The sequence below is a fragment of the Suricata suricatta genome, chromosome X, assembly GCF_006229205.1.
Source record: "Suricata suricatta isolate VVHF042 chromosome X, meerkat_22Aug2017_6uvM2_HiC, whole genome shotgun sequence".
In the NCBI taxonomy this organism is placed as follows: Eukaryota; Metazoa; Chordata; class Mammalia; order Carnivora; family Herpestidae; genus Suricata; species Suricata suricatta.
Window position 1 is genome coordinate 30,738,209 of NC_043717.1, and position 18,913 is coordinate 30,757,121.

Here is an 18,913-nt window from a genome sequence, read left to right on the forward strand (position 1 = left end):
CCCTGCTCTACTCTTTATAATTCTCTTCCTCTGATCTCTTTGGGTTTAGTCCATTCCTCTTTTTCTACCTCCTTGAGGTGTAAAGTTAGTTTTTATTTGAGATTCATCTTTTTTTGGTTGGGCGGTTTTTGCTTCCCTATTTGTATTGCTTTTATTGTGTCTCATAGTTTTAGTTTTATGCTTTTACTTTTCCACATATTTGTGAATTTTCCAGTTTTTCTTATGCTACTGATTTCTAGTTTCATTCCATTCTGGTTGGGAAAGATAGTTGGAGTGATTTCAATTTTCTTAAATTGCTTAAAACTTGTTTTGTGACCTAGCATGTAATCTATCCTGGAGACTGTTCCATCTGTGCTTGGGAAGAATGTTTATTCTGCTGCTGTTGGGTGGAAGGTTCTATATATGTCTGTTAGGTCCATTTAATCTATAATGTTGTCAAGTTCTGCGTTTCTTATTGATCTTCTGCTTGGATGTTCTATTCGTTATTGAAAATAAGATAGGGAAATCTGGTACTATTACTGTATTGCTCTCGATTTCTCCCTTCAGTTCTGTCCATGTTTGTTTCATATATTTATGTCCTTTCTTCTTGGATGCATATATATAAACATATGTATTTCATTTATATATATATATTATACATATATATATAATTGTTATATCTTCCTGGTGAATTGGCAATTTTATGGTTATATATATACTATTTGTCTCTTACAACACTATTTTACTTGAAGTCTATGTTATCTGGTAGAAGTATAGACACCCCTGCTCTCTTTTGGTTACCATTTGCATGAAATATCCTTTTCCCCCTTTTCACTTTCAGCTTATATGTGTCCTTAAATCTAAAATGAGTCTTGTAGGCAGCATATAATTGAAGCTTTAAAAATCCATTCAGTTACTGTTTTCTTGAAGATTTCAATCTAATTACATTTAAAGTAATTATTGATAGGCAAGAACTTATTGCCTTAAAAATTATAATCTCATATTGTGTTGTCCCTCTTCTCCCCTTTTGCTATCTTCATTTGTGTTTCTTTGACTTTTTCTGTAGTAGCATGCTTTGACTCATTTCTCATATTCTTTTGTGTACTTCCTAAAGGTATTTTCTTTGTGGTTACCATATGGCTTACAAAGAAAACCTTATAGTTTTAACAATGTACTATAAGATGATAGCAGCTCAACTTCAATCAAATACAACAACTTGATATTTTTATTTCTTCCCCACTATACACTTTGTTATTGATGTAACAGATTACATTTTATATTGCATACCCATTAATATATTTTATAGTTATTTTTATACTTCATATTTTAACTTCTATACCAGAGTTAAAAGTGATTCACACATTGCCATTTTCGTATTACAGTATTCTTTGTCTATATATTTAACAGCATGCTTATATTTTCCCATGCTTTTGTGTTGCTGTTTTGCATCTTTTCATTTCAACTTGGTCTCCCTTTAACATTTCTCATAAGGCAGTTCTAGTGGTGATGAACTCCCTCAGCTTTTGTTTTATGGGAAATTCATTTAAGTTTTAAATGGTGATATGGCAAAAAAGGAATATTTTGCTGAATAGAGCATTCTTGTTTGGCAGTTTTTTTCTTTCAGCACTTAGAATATATCATTGCACTCCCTTCTGGCCTGCAAGGTTTCTGTTGAGAAATCCACTGATGCCCTTACAGGGTTCCCTAGCATGTGATGAGCCACTTTAATTCTTGCTGCTTTCCAAACTTTGTTTTTGACTTTTGATAATTTCATTATAATGTATCTCAGTTTGAAATTCTTTAGCTTCATCTTATTTTGTATCTGTTGGACTTCTTGAATCTGGAAGTTCATTTTCTTCCCAATTATTTGTGAAGTTTTCTGTCATTGTATCTGGAAATGAGCTTTCTGTCCTTCTCTCTTCTCCTCCTAAGATTCTAATAAAGCACAGACTGGTCCTTTTTTTTGATGTCCATAATTTCTTTAGGTTTTCTTCACTCTTCACTCTTTCTTTTTCTTTTTGCTTATTTGGACAATTTCAAGTGATCTTTTCCTCAAATTTGCAAGTTCTTTCTTATGCTTGTTTATGTCTGGTGTTGACTCTCTCTAAGGAACTTTTCAATTCAGTTATTGCATTCTTCAGATTCAAATTTCTTGTCTGCTTTTTAAAAATATTTTCTCTTTGTTGAAATTCTCATTTTGTTCATTCATAATTTTGCTGAGATCCTTGACCATCTTTATGAAGGCTGTTTTGAATTCTTTGACATGTAATTCATATACTGTTGTGTCTTTAGGGTCAGTTCCTGGAGATACATTTTGTTCCTCTGATTGGGCCATTTTCCCTTGTTTCTTTGTGTTCCTTATAACCTTGTATTGGTATTTGCACATTTGCAAAAAACAGTCAACTCTCCCAGTCCTTACAGATTAACTTCATAACAGAAATACCTTCACCAATCAACTGAGCTAGAGATTCCAAAGGCCTTTCAACCCTTTTTTGTGAATGTGTTTTCTTGGACTTGTGCATGTAGATTCTTATTTACAGAGGGTTTTTTTTTTTAATTTTCAGGAGCTTGTAATCTCTTGCTCCCTCTGGTGTGTATCTGCTATAATGAAGGCCCACTGAAGCAGCAGCACGTTCCCAGCTCTTTTTTGTTCTCTGCAGCCCCCAGGCATCTGGAGTATGCCAGTTCCTGTCTGTTTTCTAAGACAAGTAAGACAGAATGCCAGACGTCACATGCATACTCCACTCCTCTCCAACTGAGGGAGAGGCCACCAAACTATATCAGCCTTTGCTGCGGCGCAATGGGCCTCCTGGAACAGCAGCATTCCATACAGTTCTTTTTTGTTCATAGTGGCCCTGAGGCATCTAGCGTATGCTGGGCCCATCCACACTCTGAAACAGGCAAGGTAGAAGCCAGTCCCTCAAGAAGCCCTCCAAAATCCAGAATGTTGGAGACATGTTCCAGTCTTCTCTTCACCCACTAAGAGAGAGGCTGCTGAGTTATATCACCTCTGTCTATTGTACCATGGTTCTCCCTAGAGCTTCAGCATGCTGTGTGGCTCATTTTTGTTCTCAGCAACCTCCAGGCACCTGGACTATGTCAGTTCCCATCAGTGCTCTAAGACAGGTGAAACAGAAGCCAGGCCCTTGGGCAGGCTCCTAAAAGTCAGAACGTTGGATGTATGGTTTAGTCTTCTATTTCACTTCCTAGGTAAATCTGGAGCTGGGAGTTTGTTGTAGATTGCATGGCACTGTGCCAGGGAGACGGGCTATGGCCAGAGCGTACCACAAATGTTCCCATGGACTTCAGTGCGACTGTTTTCATGCTTGGCCTTGGGTACAGAAACCTCTTGACTGCCTTTCTGAGTTCTCACAGAAGGAATTGGTTCATAAATCGTTGTGGGATCTATTTCCCCAGGAGGGAGGAAGGTCTGGGGCTTCTTTTCTAGTATGTTGCTGACATCGCTCTCTGTATCTTTGAGTTTTCTTAATAAGTGAGAGCAATTACTGTGCTTAAGTTTCAACATATTTTTCTTTTTAAGCAGCTAAATCTAATCCTAATGGATGCAGATAAATCCCTACTTTAGGTGGTAGGTAATATTATACCAAGCCTTAAAGCTTTATAAACATAGGATGATATAAATCTAAGATTGAAAGTATTTTTCCTCTCCCAAGCATTTTATGGAAAAGAAGTTTAAAAGAACAATGAAAATACATAAAAGTGCAGTTCTCAGGAAAGCAAATCCTCCTCTGATTTATTTTTGTTTTTACCCATAGGAAAACAATGGCTCTCATGCGGTTTTGGTTAATTAGGAAGAAAAGAACAGACATCCAGATGTTAATCCCTTAGCCAGCCTCAACTCCACAGCTTTTTTTTTTTTTTTTTTTTTGGTCAGGATACTTAGTCTGCATCACAAACCAGAGTGAGCTTGTACAAGATAAATGGCTTCATTTTATTTACATTTAATCATTTGGTAAATTAAATAAAGCCATTATAAGAGATAATAGACCTCAGATTTAAAAATAAATATTGAGACTCGATAAATATCTCTGCTTTTTCATGACATTTATCTGGCAGCAGGAACCTATTAGACTGTCATGATGTTCTATTCCATTGACTGATTTTCAGACTCCCTTTTATAGATGGCCAATCTTTTGGATGCTTTTATACCATCATTTATATGTACTCATTTACCTACTTTATCTTTCCTGAATCTGCTAGTACTCTATATCTGAATTCCAATTTTGTATGTCTCATGCAAAACTCAAAATCCAAATGCACAGTGCTTTTGACAAAAGGAGGCTAGATGTCATCGTCTGAATAAAAAACCAATTTTACTGAGTAGTGGTGGCCTGGAGATTCAGTTATGTGAAGGTTCTAACTGTGAATTTCAAGTAACTATGGTGAGCTACTTACCTGCATGTTAAATAGAGAGAAAATATTGACATCTTTCTGGAATATCTTAATTGAAAAAGAAAATATAACTAAGAGACCAAATAGACTTACTGTTTTCTTTTTTAACTAAGTTTTTGAGGTACAACTTCTAGCCAAGAATAAACTGAATTTCTGTCAGTCTTTTCAGAAGCAGTTCAAATTACCAAAGCAACCAAAGACATCTTTTTTTTAAGTTTTTTTTTAATTTATTTTTGAGAGACAGAGAGACACAGTGCGAGCAGGGGAGGGTCAGAGAGAGAGGGAGATACAGAATCTGAAGCAGGCTCCAGGCTCTGAGCTAGCTGTCAGCACAGAGCCTGACGCAAGGCTCGAACCCACAAACCATGAGATCATGACCTGAGCCAAAGCCGGATGCTTAACCAACCAAGACCACCCAGGCGCCCCAATCAAAGATATCTTGAGGGTTTTTTTCCCTCAAAGTTGTGAGAATTTGGTGAAGGAGAAATTCTAGAAAGATTCCATTGTACTTAAAAGACTGAAAACAAAATGAGTCAAACATCCCCCTCATATAGTGCCTGCTTATCCTCCTTTGCACATCTGCTCTCCTACATGGCTTTATGTCACATGTTTTTACCTTCCTGCCTACTCTTAGCCCTGCAGAACCAGACAGCCTTCAAAAAGATTAATTTTATTCTGTCTTATGCATCAGCAACAAAATTTGTCAACTTGAATCTTTATTACTAGCAATCACATCAAAGCTGCAAAGCACAGCATGATTTCTTTTTCCACCTTAAAAGTGAAATTTGTCACACTAAAAAAAAAAAAAAAGAAATCTTTAGGCTTCTGAATGGAACATGTTAGATTTAGGAATCACTGAGAAAGAATAGGCAGAATAAATAAACAAGCTTTCCCCCAGCAACTCTTTTCTAAGGAGAATCAACTTAGAAAAAGAAGAAGATACAAGAGGTTAGGTGGTAATCAGGCAGCAGGAATCCACTTCTTGAAGCAACTACAGGCAGAATAATAATCATTTTGGAGAAATGCTAATGTTTATTCAGAGCTAGACCTCAAGAAAAACCCTTTATAGGCATTATCCTAACCATCCTATGAGACAGATTCTCTTATTGTTACCAATATATAGATGAAAGAACCAACGATCAGGAAAGTTACATTACTTTCTCAAAGTCACACAGTAAGACGTGGTGGAGCAGGAATTTGACATCAGGTCTCATTTCAACACCTCTACTCATTCATTGCTGAAGAGATGTTCTCAATCAGTTCCCGTTCTAAATCATCCCCTCAAACATGACTTCTACAACCTTTCCATTTTTCTTGCTTCCCTACCTGCCTACCCAACTTCTCTAAACAAGTCACAGCAAAGTACTTTAAATTATCAAAAACCCAAATGAGTCCATACCCCTTTCTTTTGTAAGTGACAGATACCCAACTTGAGCAAAAGAAGGAATATACGGAGTCCCATAACCAAACAGTTCTTCAGGTAAAGCCAGGATAAGTGTACCAACAATGTCGTTAGGTCACACTTTTTATCTATGGCTCAATACTGCTTTCCTCTGTGTGGCTTGATGCTCAGCCTGCATTCTCCTTGCATTCATAGGATGGCCACAAGCAGCTGTAAATTTAATCCTACTCTGGCAATCCTAGATTTCCTGAGGCCTGGGATGTATGCTCACCCTTGGGGACATGGGAATGCCTTAACTCCCTTCAAACTACATGTTATGAGAAAGAGGGGTGGCTGTTTCTCAAAGGAAACTCAAGATACTAACACATCATTGATCAAAGAAGGGAAAGGAAGCTGGGTTGGCAAGCACAATGGGCCTTGCTCTGAAGTCTAGCTGCATGCCTTTTTCCATATTTGCACTACATTAACTCATTTCCAAAGTTTACCTCCTTCTCTAGTAAGACTAAAAGTCATACTCAAAAGTTTTAAGACTCAATTTGCTGTTGATCTTCTCATACCTCACACCTACCTATTCTACTACCTATACCTTTGACTTGGTGTACAGCACCTCCATTGGCCCAATTGGCCAGGGCAGAAACCAGCCATAATCATTGATTCCTTTTATTTTTCTTCCTTACTCCCACATCCAGTCAGTCACCAAACCCTGTAAATCCTACCTGCTTAATACCTCATGACTCCTTCTAAGTCTCTCCATCCTTCGTGCAACTGATTTAGCTCAGATTTCCTCATTTCTTGATTATTTGGCTTATCATGCTGATAAATCTTCCACTTTTCAAATATATCCTACAACTTCCTAGAAAAAATGATTTTTCTTTTTTTAATGGTTTTATGGTTATTTATTTTTGAGAGAGTATACACGTGAGATCAGGAGAGGGGCAGAGACAGAGGGAGACAGAGGGCCCGAAGGGGGCTCTGTGCTCGGCTCAAACTCACAAACTGAGATCATGACGTGAGCCAAAGTCAGATGCTTAACTGACTTAGCCACCCAGGTGCCCCAAAACATGATGTTTCTGAAACACAGATACGATCCCATCACTCCTCTTTCCAATCATTCAGTGACTCCCTATTGTCTGACTGCCATGGGTCGCAGTTTCCTCATTGTTAGAGGAATGGATCAAATTGATGATTTCTTGGATCTTTCTGGCCTCACTATTCTGTTAATCCTTCCTAACCCAAAGCACTTAGCTTTCTTTGGTTACCTGGTAATGGATCTTTCTGACTTTTCGATTATAGGCTGGGACCCCAGTTCTTTTTGGATAGCACTCCTAATTATACTTAATAAGAATGCTGAGCCAAGACATATTGAGATGTCATTTCATATTGAGATTAGTTAGAAAGGTGTGACCATGAGCATTCCAGAGTCATAATCAATAGCAATTATTTGAGACATATCTAGTCTTTTAACTACTACTTGTTCTGCATTCAGGCAAATGTCTAGCAATTTTATCAGAGAAAAACTCTGCCTTATATTTCTGACATCCGAACTTCTTTCAATAATAAAAGCAACAGATGTAGAAGTATTTTTTATCACAAGACAAAAAGCAGGAGTATTAATACATTATTCATTACCATGTCATTAATTATTATTCTCAATCACTCTTCTCCTCCTAATCCTGAATACTGGAGGAAACCTTAAAAATGACTACACGTAGGACTGTTAGAATTTTCGGGTTAAAAAACTTACTCTGGCCAAAGGAACATTCCCATCTTTCCTTGCCAATTTAAGGTAACTTTACACAGATTCATCAGTTTAAAACAGAGGCATGTGTATTGTAGTACTGTCCCATAGAGCAATAATTTATTACAGTGCATTCAAATCATACGTCCATACACATATGTTATAGTACCCAAAGGTATAAGTGACACATTTTCCCTCATATCCTGTAAGGTAGGGTGTACATTATTACTTGCTCTTGACCAATGTGACTGATCACACTGGGCTGCCCCTCCTTCAGATAGAGTGATAGGTGACAGTTTACTTACTTCTTGTGCCAGGTTTCTAATCTACCATTACATTGTGTACTGGCGATCATCCTTGACCTATAATAGCTACAAAATGTTTAAAATGGATAATGCTGGATGTAAAAAAAAAAAAGAGATAAGAAGGAAAATCAAATCTTATGTTAAAAATGCACATTTTTTAGGGCTGCTTGTAAGAACACCACTATCAAGAAACTGATCAAGAAAGCAGACAGCAAAGCTTATCCATGAATTAGAGACTGGTGGAAGTTTTTGACATTAAGAAGGGTATCACAGACATCATTCAATACTTACTGTGCAAATTCTGTGTGCCAGGCATTAATCTAGGCGCTGGGGATAAAGCAGGGAAGAGAGGCAGAAATTCTTGTCCTTCTGGAGATTATATTCTAGTAGTGGGAGAGATACAAGAAACAACATAAATCAATAAAAATATATAGTTAGTAGATAATAATGGTTGGGGCAAAGGGCTGTAATTTACATACTAAGTTATAGGAGCACCTGGGTGGTCGATTTCGGTGCAGGCCATGACCTCATGGTTTGTGAGTTCGAGTCCCACACTGAGCTCTCTGCTATCAGTGCAGAGCCTGATTTGGATTCTCTCTTGCTCTGTCTTCTCTTTCTCTCTCCCCCTCTCCCGCTCATGCTCTACATCTCTCCCAAAAATAAGCACTAAATTTTTTTAAATAATAAATTGAGGAAGACTTCATTGAGAGAGAGGTGAGGGGCAGGCAAGTACCTTTTGCAAAGTATTCCAGGACAAGAAAACCGCAAAGAAAACTTTCAAAGTTAAGACTCGGACTAGTTAGGAGGTTTGAAGAATATCAAGGCAGCCAGCCAGTGCGGCTGGAACTGAAGGAGAGGAAGAAGAGGGGAAGTCAGAGAAGTCATAAGGACCAGATGGCAGTGGACATTTTAGGCTGCCTTATGGGCTCTGGAGTTCACTTTGAGGGACAGGTTCGACATTATCACAGAAGATAGGATCTGACTTATATTATTCTAGCTGCTATTTTGAGAAAAGGTTCTAGGGGGCAAAGAACAGAAGCAGAAGTCTCTAAGGTTTAGGTAGCTAAAAAATCAGAGATGCATTTCCAAACAGAAAGTAGTATAATGACTAGACATAGCACTGACTCGGTTATCTAAACCATTTCCATGATGTATCCTTCGAGCAAAACTTTGGAAAACTTTCTGAAGGTTTTTTCTTTAATGTTTATTTGTTTTTGAGAGAGAGAGAGAGAGAGAGCGAGCGAGCGAGCGAGCAAGTGAGCAAGCAGGGAAGGTGGAGAGAGAGGGAGACACAGAATGTGAAGGAGACTGCAGGCTCTGAGCTGTCAGCACAGAGCCTGACGTGGGACTCAAACCCATGAACCTTGATATCATAACCTGAGCCAAAGTTGGCCGCTTAACTGAGCCACCCAGGCACCCCATCTGAAAGTATTTTTAAGATGGTTTATCCCATAAGGTATACAAAGCCTTAAGTGTTGAGGTTTGACAGTTATAAAATAACTGATTTTTTTTAATATTCACCCTTGGACAGCAATGATTTGCATTAGAGAAACCCTTTGATTTTAATATTTTCTTTTCTTTTTTTAAAGTTTTTAATGTTTATTTATTTTTGAGAGAGAGCAACAGAGAATGAGCAGGGGAGCAGCAAAGAGAGCGGGAGAACGAGTGGGGGAAGCGGTAGAGAGACACAGAATCCGAAGCAGGCTCTAGGCTCTGAGCTGTCAGCATAGAGCCCGACGTTGGGCTTGAACTCACCAACCGTGAAATCATGACCTGAGCTGAAGTCAGATGCTTAACTGACTGAGCCACCTAGGCACCCCTTAATATTTTCATCCTGGATAGCTATGTGCCACTTTTATGTGATTTCCTTGACGAATCCACTAAAACTATTTTTCCATCCAGTGTTTTTGCATAATCTGCACAATAAGGAAATCCTGAGGAAGCACTAGGAACTGGGCAATTCAGCAAGATCACAGAAACCATGTGTTGGGAGCTGCTCGTCAGCAAATGCTGCCAGAGATTCTATAAAGATCAGGACAAATCTTGCAGATAAGGGCAAAATAACTGTCGGTGGCAAGATTTTGTAGAGGCTGCATATTTCTTTGTGGGGTCACCACTACTTCTAAAGAATCTAACTTGAATTATTATTTTGGAGCACAGTTTTTTGTGTGCCTGAATTCTTCCTGTCTCCCTCTCCAGGGTTCCCCAAAATATTCCTCTCCCCAATTATGTGCTGCCCTGTTGCGTGAGCACTATAGATGACAGGGGATGTTATGGAATTGGAGGGTGGGGAAGCTAGCAAGATTCTTTGGTTACCACTGCTACATAAAAAAGTACCCTAAAACTTGGCAGCTTAAAACAACTACTTTATTTTGCTCAGACTATTGTGGGTCAGGGATTCTGGAAGGGGTTGGGACGATGGTTCTCATGAAGCTTCTGTCATCTGAACGTTTAACTGGGCTGCACATCCCAGGTGGCTCACTCACTCTGGGTGGCTAGCAACCCAAGCACCTCTACGTGGCCTCATCACGTTATCTGTACTTCCTCACAATATGGCAGCCTAGTAGTAGTTAGATGCTTACACGGTGCTTCAAGGCTCCAAGTATGAGTGGTCCAGCACAGAAGATAGAAGCTGCATTCTTTTATTTATTATTTTTTTTAAATTTTTTAAATGTTTTTATTTATTTTTGTGAGAGAGAAAGACAGTGTGAGCAGGGTAGTGTCAGAGAGAGAGAGAGAGGGAGACACAGAATCGGAAGACAGGCTCCAGGCTCTGAGCTAGCTGTCAGCACAGAGCCTGACGCGGGGCTCAAACCCACGAACCGGGAGATCATGACCTGAGCCGAAGTCGGACGCCTAACTGACTGAGCCACCCAGGCGCCCCATCTTTTATTTATTGATTTTTTTTTTTTTTAGCTTTGGATATCATGCAGTATAGTTTCCCTCACATTCTATTGGTTGTAAGTCAGTTATAAGCACACTCAGATTCAAGATGAGGGGACACATACCCTGCCTCCTAATGAGAGGAATGGCAGCAGGGTCACATTGCAGAGGAGCACATGGCAGAGGAGATGTTGCCAGGGCTATAACTAGAAGATGTCATCTCCCACACAGAGTAAATAAAAACAGATTGTGTGAAGTCACTGTAAAGTGTACCGGTCACCAGATCGTGGAGACACAAAGAAAGGAGGTAGAAACTGCAGAATGTTTAGATCTTTGCATTCATAACAGCAAAAGGAGCCAAGAAAACAGTGAGGGTTTAATCAAATCAGGGTAAACTTTCAATAAAGGCTGCATTCTGCATTCTAGAGTCCAGGTTACCTTGCTATAATGCTCTCATAGTAATTCATTCGCCACTTTACAAACTTTTACTGAGTGCCCACTACATGTGCCAGGGACTGTTCTAGGCTCTTGAAGCCTATCAGTACATCAATGTAACAAAAGCCGTATGCTCAGTGTTTTCTAGTGGAGTCAGGCTATCAAAATAAAAACTACTGCTTGCAAATTAAGTACATGGCAATCGGAGGCAAGGCCTCATGTGGCCTAAAGAGTTAGCTCCGCCCTGAAGGATGCTCTGAAGTTTTGCCAGGTAATTGTACAACAGACCAAGTGGTGAGGCTTTGGAAAGACATTTATAGGTAAAAGGGTTAATTTGTCCTGTGAATCTAATAGGGCTCCCAGATGCTGCTAGCTTCCTGCTTCTCCCAAATCATGCTATTTCACACCCATCTTGTGACCTTTGTTCTACTTGTTGGCATCACTGTCCAAATGCCCAGGAACCCCAATACTTCACCTCACCCTGTAAACACACCCGTTGTCATGTACTATGGAGTTCCATAATGACACCCTGTATTTTTCCAGGGATTTGCTAATAGATTAAGGAAGGTAAGAATGTGCCAGTTCTAAAACCAGACCTAAGGAAGTCTTGTGTGTTTTCACTTGTGCTCTTGCCCCTGTGCCACTACCAGACAGGCATGCTGGGGTTGGCTTGCGGATAAGAGACACATGAACTAGATGGAGCTCAGTTGCTCCCATCACCCCAAGCAACCTCCAGCACGCCCCCGGATACATGAATAAGCCCAGCCAAGATCCCAGATGCATGAGCAATGAACTCACTGTTACAGGCTATCAGATCTTGTGATCGCTTGCTAGGCAGCATTTTGGGGCAACGGAGGGGCTGATGCAACTGGGAACAAGCAGAGCGCCTTCTCTTGGAGATTGGCTTACAGTTTTATTTTGCAGTCAGGCAGCACAAATCCCTGTCATTGCTGCCCGGAAGTGTGAAAGGATTATCAGTCAAAATTAACATCTAGGTTCATGACAAGGGGGAAGAGTAGAGAAATGAGCGGAATAAGGCTTCATTTCTGCCTGTGAAGGTTTGCATTTTATGGCTCCTTGTCTGAAGGGACGAAAGTCACTCCTAAATGCTCCCTATGATTGAGACATGAGGAAGCAGCCCCAAGGAGAAACTGAACATTCCAGTTGCTCTTTTGATAGACTTAATGCATCAAGCTCCTTGCCTAAAAGTGGACTTACCTTTATTATTATTATAATCAAAAATAAAACCTGTTGGGGTGCCTGGGTGGCTAAGTCGGTTAAGCAACCAATTTCAACTCAGGCCACGATCTTGCGGTTCGTGAGTTCAAGCCCGGCGTCGGCTCTGTGCTGACAGCTCAGAGCCTGGAGCCTGCTTCAGATTCTGGGTCTCCCTCTCTCTGCCCCTCCCCCAGTCACGTTCTCTCAAAAAAGGAATAAACATTTTTTTAAAGTGTTTTAAATAAATAAAATTAACCGGTTTTGGCCAGGCTCTGTCTCTCACAAAATGAGGAAACGTTAAAAAAAATCAAATAGAAATAGAAATAAAACCTGTTTTGGCAGCATTATAGGAGAATGGAGGCCACACCATCCACTGTGTGGACGTGTGAGTCCTGCCAGTAATCCTGGCACACAGAGCTCCTTTGCTAGGATGCATCAAAGCAAGGACAGAGGGGCAGGCCATTTAATCTCTGCTTCCAAATCATTGTGACAATTAGCACTTTTGAGGAAAAAATTGCCTCCAAATAAAACCGGCCTTTCAAATAAGCGAAGAAGTTGCTCTCACCACAAAGTGTCTGAAACTTTTCTGTGAGTACCAGGAGACACTCCTGTGTGTCTCGCACAGTCCCTATCAAAATGCAAATACCCCTGGGAGAGGTGACCTTTGGCCTTCCCTTGTCAACCCTTTGGGAAAGGAAGATTTTAAAATGGCTGAACAAAAGAAAGGCAACTTGTTTGTGTAAGTGCTCATCTTCTGTCTTTCCCAGTGGACGACAAGCTCCAAGAGGCCTAGGCCTCTGTCTCCTTTGTTTATCCATCTATTTCCAGAGTTTATCCATCTATTTTCATAGGAGACCCTCAATAACGCCTGTGGAAGGAGAGTAGGAGGGAAGAAACACGAGGAAGAAGGGAGGTGAGAGGTACCTAAGAATTCACAGAAAAAGGTAAAAAAAGCCCAATTCAAATTCCCACTCGGCGTTTGCCCTTATATTACCTAGTTCATGACTTACTATACATGCAAGGGAAGAAGGGGTCTCTACAGTAGGAGAAAGACAGAACCCCCACTCTCTTACCTTATCCTGGTGTGGTTCTTTGCCTTTTTACTCCTGTATGCTCCGCGAAAGTCCCCATGACAACCAAGGCCAACGGGGTTTCCCTGGGGGGGGGGGGAGGCCTTCCACCGGAGCCATGCTGGAAACGTGATGGCCTCAGTCTTTGGGAGGGAAACGTTCAGAATGAGAACTCCAAAGTGACCAAGACGGAAGAACGAGTTTCGGGAGGGCGCTCCGGTTTTTCCTAGTTGTTTTCTCTCTCTAGTTCAGTGGCTTCTCAACCTTTACTGTGCGTGTGAATCACCTGGTGGGGCTCTTGCTAAATATGCTGATTTTGACTCACTAGGTCTGGGACGAAGGCTGAGCCGCCGCGTTTTTAACGCGCTCCCAGGTGGTGCCGATCTGCTGACTCGAGGACCACGCTTTGAGTAGACTAGAGACTCGAGGTCTTTCCCCTCCACCGTCAGGTGCGCGTGTGCGCCCAGCCTCAGCGTTCCGGATCGCTGTCCCGCGCGTCCCTGGCCTGCTGCCGGGAAAGGAGGAGCCGGGGGCGGAGCGGGAGGAGTGGCGCGGGCCCCGCGTGGGTCCTGCCGGAGATCACCTCGGCCCCTCGGAGAGACGACCGAGCTGCGGCGGCGCAGGAGGGGGCGGGTTCGGCGAGGGCGCGGCCTCTCGGAGGGGGGCGTACGACGCGCATCCCCCGCGGCCGCCGGGGCCACTCGGGAGCTTCGCGGCAGCCGGGTGCCCCACTTGGCAACCCGCTCCGTGCTTCTTCCTCGCTCCCGCCTCCTCTTGTCACCTCCCGTCTCAGCCTCCCCGCTCCGGCCCCGCCGAATCAACCGCCGGGCCGAGCGCCTCCGAGAGCCTGAGGTGGTACGCGGGGCTGCAAGGGCGCGCCCTCAGGCGGACCCCGGCCCGGCATCGGGGGGGGGGGGCTCGGGCGGCAGCATGGACACCAAGCGCTGCTTCGCCAACCGCTTCGATGACTATCAGGGCAGTCTGCTGGCGGGCCAGTGCGAGGAGGCGGTGGCGCCCTTGGTCACCGCCACCATCGAGCGCATCCTCCAGGAGCTGCCTCCGCTCGGGGGCGGCGCTGAGGCCCGGGGGGCGGCGGCCGCGGCCAGCAGCTGCCAGGGAGGGCTGTACGGCGGCGTGGCCGGGGTGGCCTACATGCTCTACCACGTCTCGCAGAGCCCGCTCTTCGCCGGGGCCCGGGAGCGCTACCTGCGCTCGGCCAAGCGCCTCATAGACGCGTGCGCCCGCGCGGAAGAGTGGGGCGAGCCGGACGCCGACACCCGCGCAGCCTTCCTGCTCGGGGGAGCGGGCGTGTACGCCGTGGCCACGCTCGTGTACCACGCCCTGGGCCGGTCCGACTACGTGCAGCCTTTGGGCAAGTTCCGGGCTCTGTGCGCCGTCTGCGCGCCGGTCTCTTTCCTGGAGTGCGGCTCCGACGAGCTGTTCGTGGGCCGCGCGGGCTACCTGTGCGCAGCGCTGGTGCTCAAGCAGAAACTCGCCCAGGAGGTAAGAGGCAGCCCCGGCCGCGGGGGGGCGCTCGCCGCCTGCCCGGCCCTTCCCGGGACTCCTGGCAGCGAGTACAGCTACCCCTCCCACCCCCAGGCTCTTCTCTGGGTCACTCTGTTTGGCGCTGTCATTTCCTTAATCTCCAGGCGTTTATCTCCGGTGTTTGTCTTCCCTCTTCTCTTTTTCGGTCTCTCGTGTGTTGGGATTCCGTGTCTCTGAGCTTTGTTCGTGTTTTGCGCCGAACGTGGCATCTCCCCAGATGCTCTTTGCGCAACAGCTTCCTGGAGGCCCTTTCAAGTGAGCAAAGAAAAACTCGAAAATGCAAGGGATTTCCCTTTCTTTGACCCTCCTGCCAAAAAGCTGAAGCACCCTTGAAAGTTAAGAGTGCTAGCAAAGTATTGGAAGTTTTGGGGGCTGGATATGCTATCATTGTTTCCATTGCTATCATGGAGGTAAATTGCTCCGGCGACCTCCTCACCCCCCACCGCGCGTGGGGGTCTGTGACCCTGAATTCCTGCCCAGCTGTGGGTCTCATATGCTTGCTGTGTTGCTTAATATTCGGTATCTCACGGCTGTTTTAAATTCATATCTGATGGGGCTGTCCTCTTAAATACATAAATGCAGGCAGAATTCTACCCTATTGTAATAGAATGTGCCTTTTTCATTTTAAAACGCGTCGTTAGGATTGTCAAGATGACAGCATACTTGACAGGGCAGGTTTTCTTAATAGCTTTTCAGTGGCTCCTTGAAGTGAATTGGATCTCACAACTACATATGGGTTTGTTTGTTTCTGAATCCACTTTGAATACGGCATGTGACTATTAGAGACAGACAGTTCTTGTAGGGGGAAAAAATCCTCCAACCCATCATAGTAACTGGAACGGAAAGAGGCATTTCATTCATAATTCACTGGAGCCAAATATTGTTCTGGGGAGGAAATGACACATTTGGCTTTATTTGGGTGAAACAGGCACTTGAAGAAAACTTAAAGGTGCACAGAGTGTTTTAAAAGTGTAATTAACTTCTAAGATAACAGGCAGACTTGATTTTTTTTATTATTATTTATAGCAGGTGAGGTTGATCCAAGTGAGGAAAAAAAATCACTAAAGACTGTGCACCGTGCTGGCAGGGCAGCAAAGATTTGTGTGACAAAGTTGTCTTGAAATAGTTCACTCTGCTTCTGAATCACTGTTATCTGCTAGCAGTTCCCCAAGGGCCCTTCCAATTGTATAAAACCTATCGGAAGGCCACAGGGCTATTTACATAGCATTTGCATTGCATTTGCATCTGCTCCTCAGACCTTGCAGTCTGGTGGTAGGCAATTTTCAAATTCGTTTTTTGCTTCTTTCCTTTTCATGCCTTGGGGCCTTCTCTCCTGAATGAGTGTCAAAGAGTGGGAGACCCATCAGGTCATATAGGTGGAAACAGACCAACAAGGACTCCTTGCCCCAAAACTGGTGACCCAGGGCCAGTCTGCAATGCTGATGGGAAAAGACATTTATGAAGACCTCTCTTCTGCCCTCCTGCCAAACCAGATGTATCTTTTTATACTAATCAATTTGAGGTGCTTTGGCCCCTGCTCCCAGGAGATAGAAGAAGCTCTGAGGGTTAACACACATAACACACACACCAGCTCTTAACCTGAAAATAAGCCAGTCTCCATGCCAGCCTAAACTGCAGTAATCCGAGAAACTCGGGCTTGAAAGATGCAGGGCAGGGGCTAAGCATGCCTGGCTGGAAGCCCTTACGAGGGGAAAATAAACATCTCCTGTCCCATCCCCACTCCCACGTCCTAGACCGCATATGGCTTTGCCCTCAGTAGATGATCCATAAACCTTGATTAAATTGAGCTGCAAACTTCTGTCCTTTCTCTCTAAATACTCTGTTCTTATATCCTGGGTTTCCTTCCTTTCAATGTCATTTGTATGCACTTGCCTCTGGCAGTTCCCTCAGTTCTCGCCCTAGTCCAGACTACTACTTGGCACAGCTCTGGCACCTAATAAATAGTTGAATGAATGAATCCCCATTTACTGGGATTAGTGCAATGTACTCTGAGCTGGATTCTCTCAACAAATTATGTGTACCTCTGAGAAATCAATCTTAAAAGCACTTCATCATGTTACTTCCCCACTCAGCATCCTGTGGTGGCTCCCTATTACCATTTCTCCAGTGGCTTCTCATCTTTCTCAGAGCTAAGACACTTAAAATGGCTGACAGGGCCCCACATGATCTGGCCCCCCTTCATACATCTTCCACTTTTGCTCACTCTGCTTCAACCACGCTGGCCTTCTTGCTGTTTCAGGCATTTATTGTCTCGGGGTATTTGCACCCACTGTTCCCTTTGCTTGGAATACTCTTCCCCTAGCTATTTTTATAGCCAGCTCTCTGACCTTGTATAGGTCATTCCCTCGTCAGTCAGAGACTTTCCCGGTTCACCCTGCTTAAAAGTGCAACCTCGTCCCCTGACTTCTGCCCTTTTGTTGTTTCATTTTATTTGTGTTCTTTTCCAATTAGAATGTAAACTCCGTAAGGGTGGAGAGTTTTTGTGTTGTTGCTGTATTCCCATCCTTAAGGTGGTGCCTGGTACATATTTAGGTGCTCAACCTTTCTTCCGGCATTCTTGCAAATATTGTTTACTCTGGCTTGCTTTGCCACTCACTTTTAAGGGTGACCCATTAATCAATATTTTCCTTTATGGTGATGCTTTTGGTGTTCCATTGGTAGGAATCCTTTCCTACCACCAAGGTCTCCGTAAACCTGTGTTGACTGAATAAGTGAATACTAGTCTTTTAGAAATTTTTTAGCGTAACCTTTAGACCAATGTTTGTTGAACTTTAATGTTCAGAGGAATCCCCTGCAGACCCTGTCAGTAAAATACTGATTCAGCAGGCCTGGCATTGGACCTGAGATTCTGCATTTCTAACCAGGTCGCAGGTGCTGCTGCTGGTCCAGGGACCACGCTTCAGATAGCAAGCCAGTCAAATGCTGCGTAGGTTTTGGCATTATACCAGTCATGCCTACTAAGAGATAGCATAAGATACCATTCTCTGAAGCTCGTCTTTTTTTTTTTTTTACAAGATTGTAGTTGAGAATACTGATTACTGTCTCCTACCATGCTTTCATTGTAAAGATCTACAAGGAGAATTTCCCTCAGTACTTAGAAACAGGCATCCTTGCGCTCTTCCTGGAAATTGATGGAATTTTTTAATCTTCAATCTATGTCATGTAACTGACATGTTCCTCACTTGATGTTGACTATCAGGAGGCATCTGGCCAAAATTGTCCACATAAGCTTGGAGAAAGTGCCTTACCTCATATACTTTTGTATGCTAGTGTTTACCCCAGGGGTTTATAATTTTTTTCTTTCTTAGGTTACCCTTTTCTGAATTTTCTTTCTTCCATTTGATTTTGTTATGGGTATTTTTAAGATTCAGAGAGGAGGAGGGACACCTGGGTGGCTCAGTCGGTTAAGCATCCGGCTTCTGGCTTCGGCTCAGGGCATGATCTCACGGTTCGTGGGTTCGAGCCCCGCGTTGGGCTCTGTGCTGACAGCTAGCTCAGAGCCTGGAGCCTGCTTCGGATTCTGTGTCTCCCTCTCTCTCTGACCCTCCCCTGATCGTGCGCTCGCGCTCTCTCTCAAAAATAAATTTTTAAAAAATTTAAAAAAGATTCAGAGAGGAAAAAATTGTGTGTGTATGTATAGAGAGAAAGACAACAAAAGGAAGAGTCACTCTTACCGGCTAATATATTTTTGTTCAGTTGAGCTCTTCTGGAAATACTCAAGGGAAGCAGCTTTGATGGTTTGTTAGGCAGCTATCCTTGAGCAATGGGATACTAAAGTCCTATGAAATCACACCATAAAAATTTGTATTAGGTCCATTATGCTTTCCAGATTGGTGAAAATGTAGCAGGGAAAAGGAAGTTAGAAAAAAGTGGTGGAGGGATAAAGGGAAGGCCTAGGGGCCAC

At 43.1% G+C, this 18,913-nt stretch overlaps 1 protein-coding gene across 1 annotated transcript in view; it reads left to right on the forward strand.

Moving 5' to 3' along the window:
• The first annotated feature begins 14,373 nt into the window (after positions 1-14,373).
• Positions 14,374-18,913, forward strand: part of LANCL3 (LanC like 3) — a 100,414-nt gene continuing 95,874 nt past the window's right edge. Inside the window, exon 1 of the mRNA XM_029930727.1 lies at positions 14,374-14,946. Coding sequence (XP_029786587.1) covers positions 14,374-14,946 — 573 coding nt within the window. The remainder of the gene's footprint in view (positions 14,947-18,913) is intronic.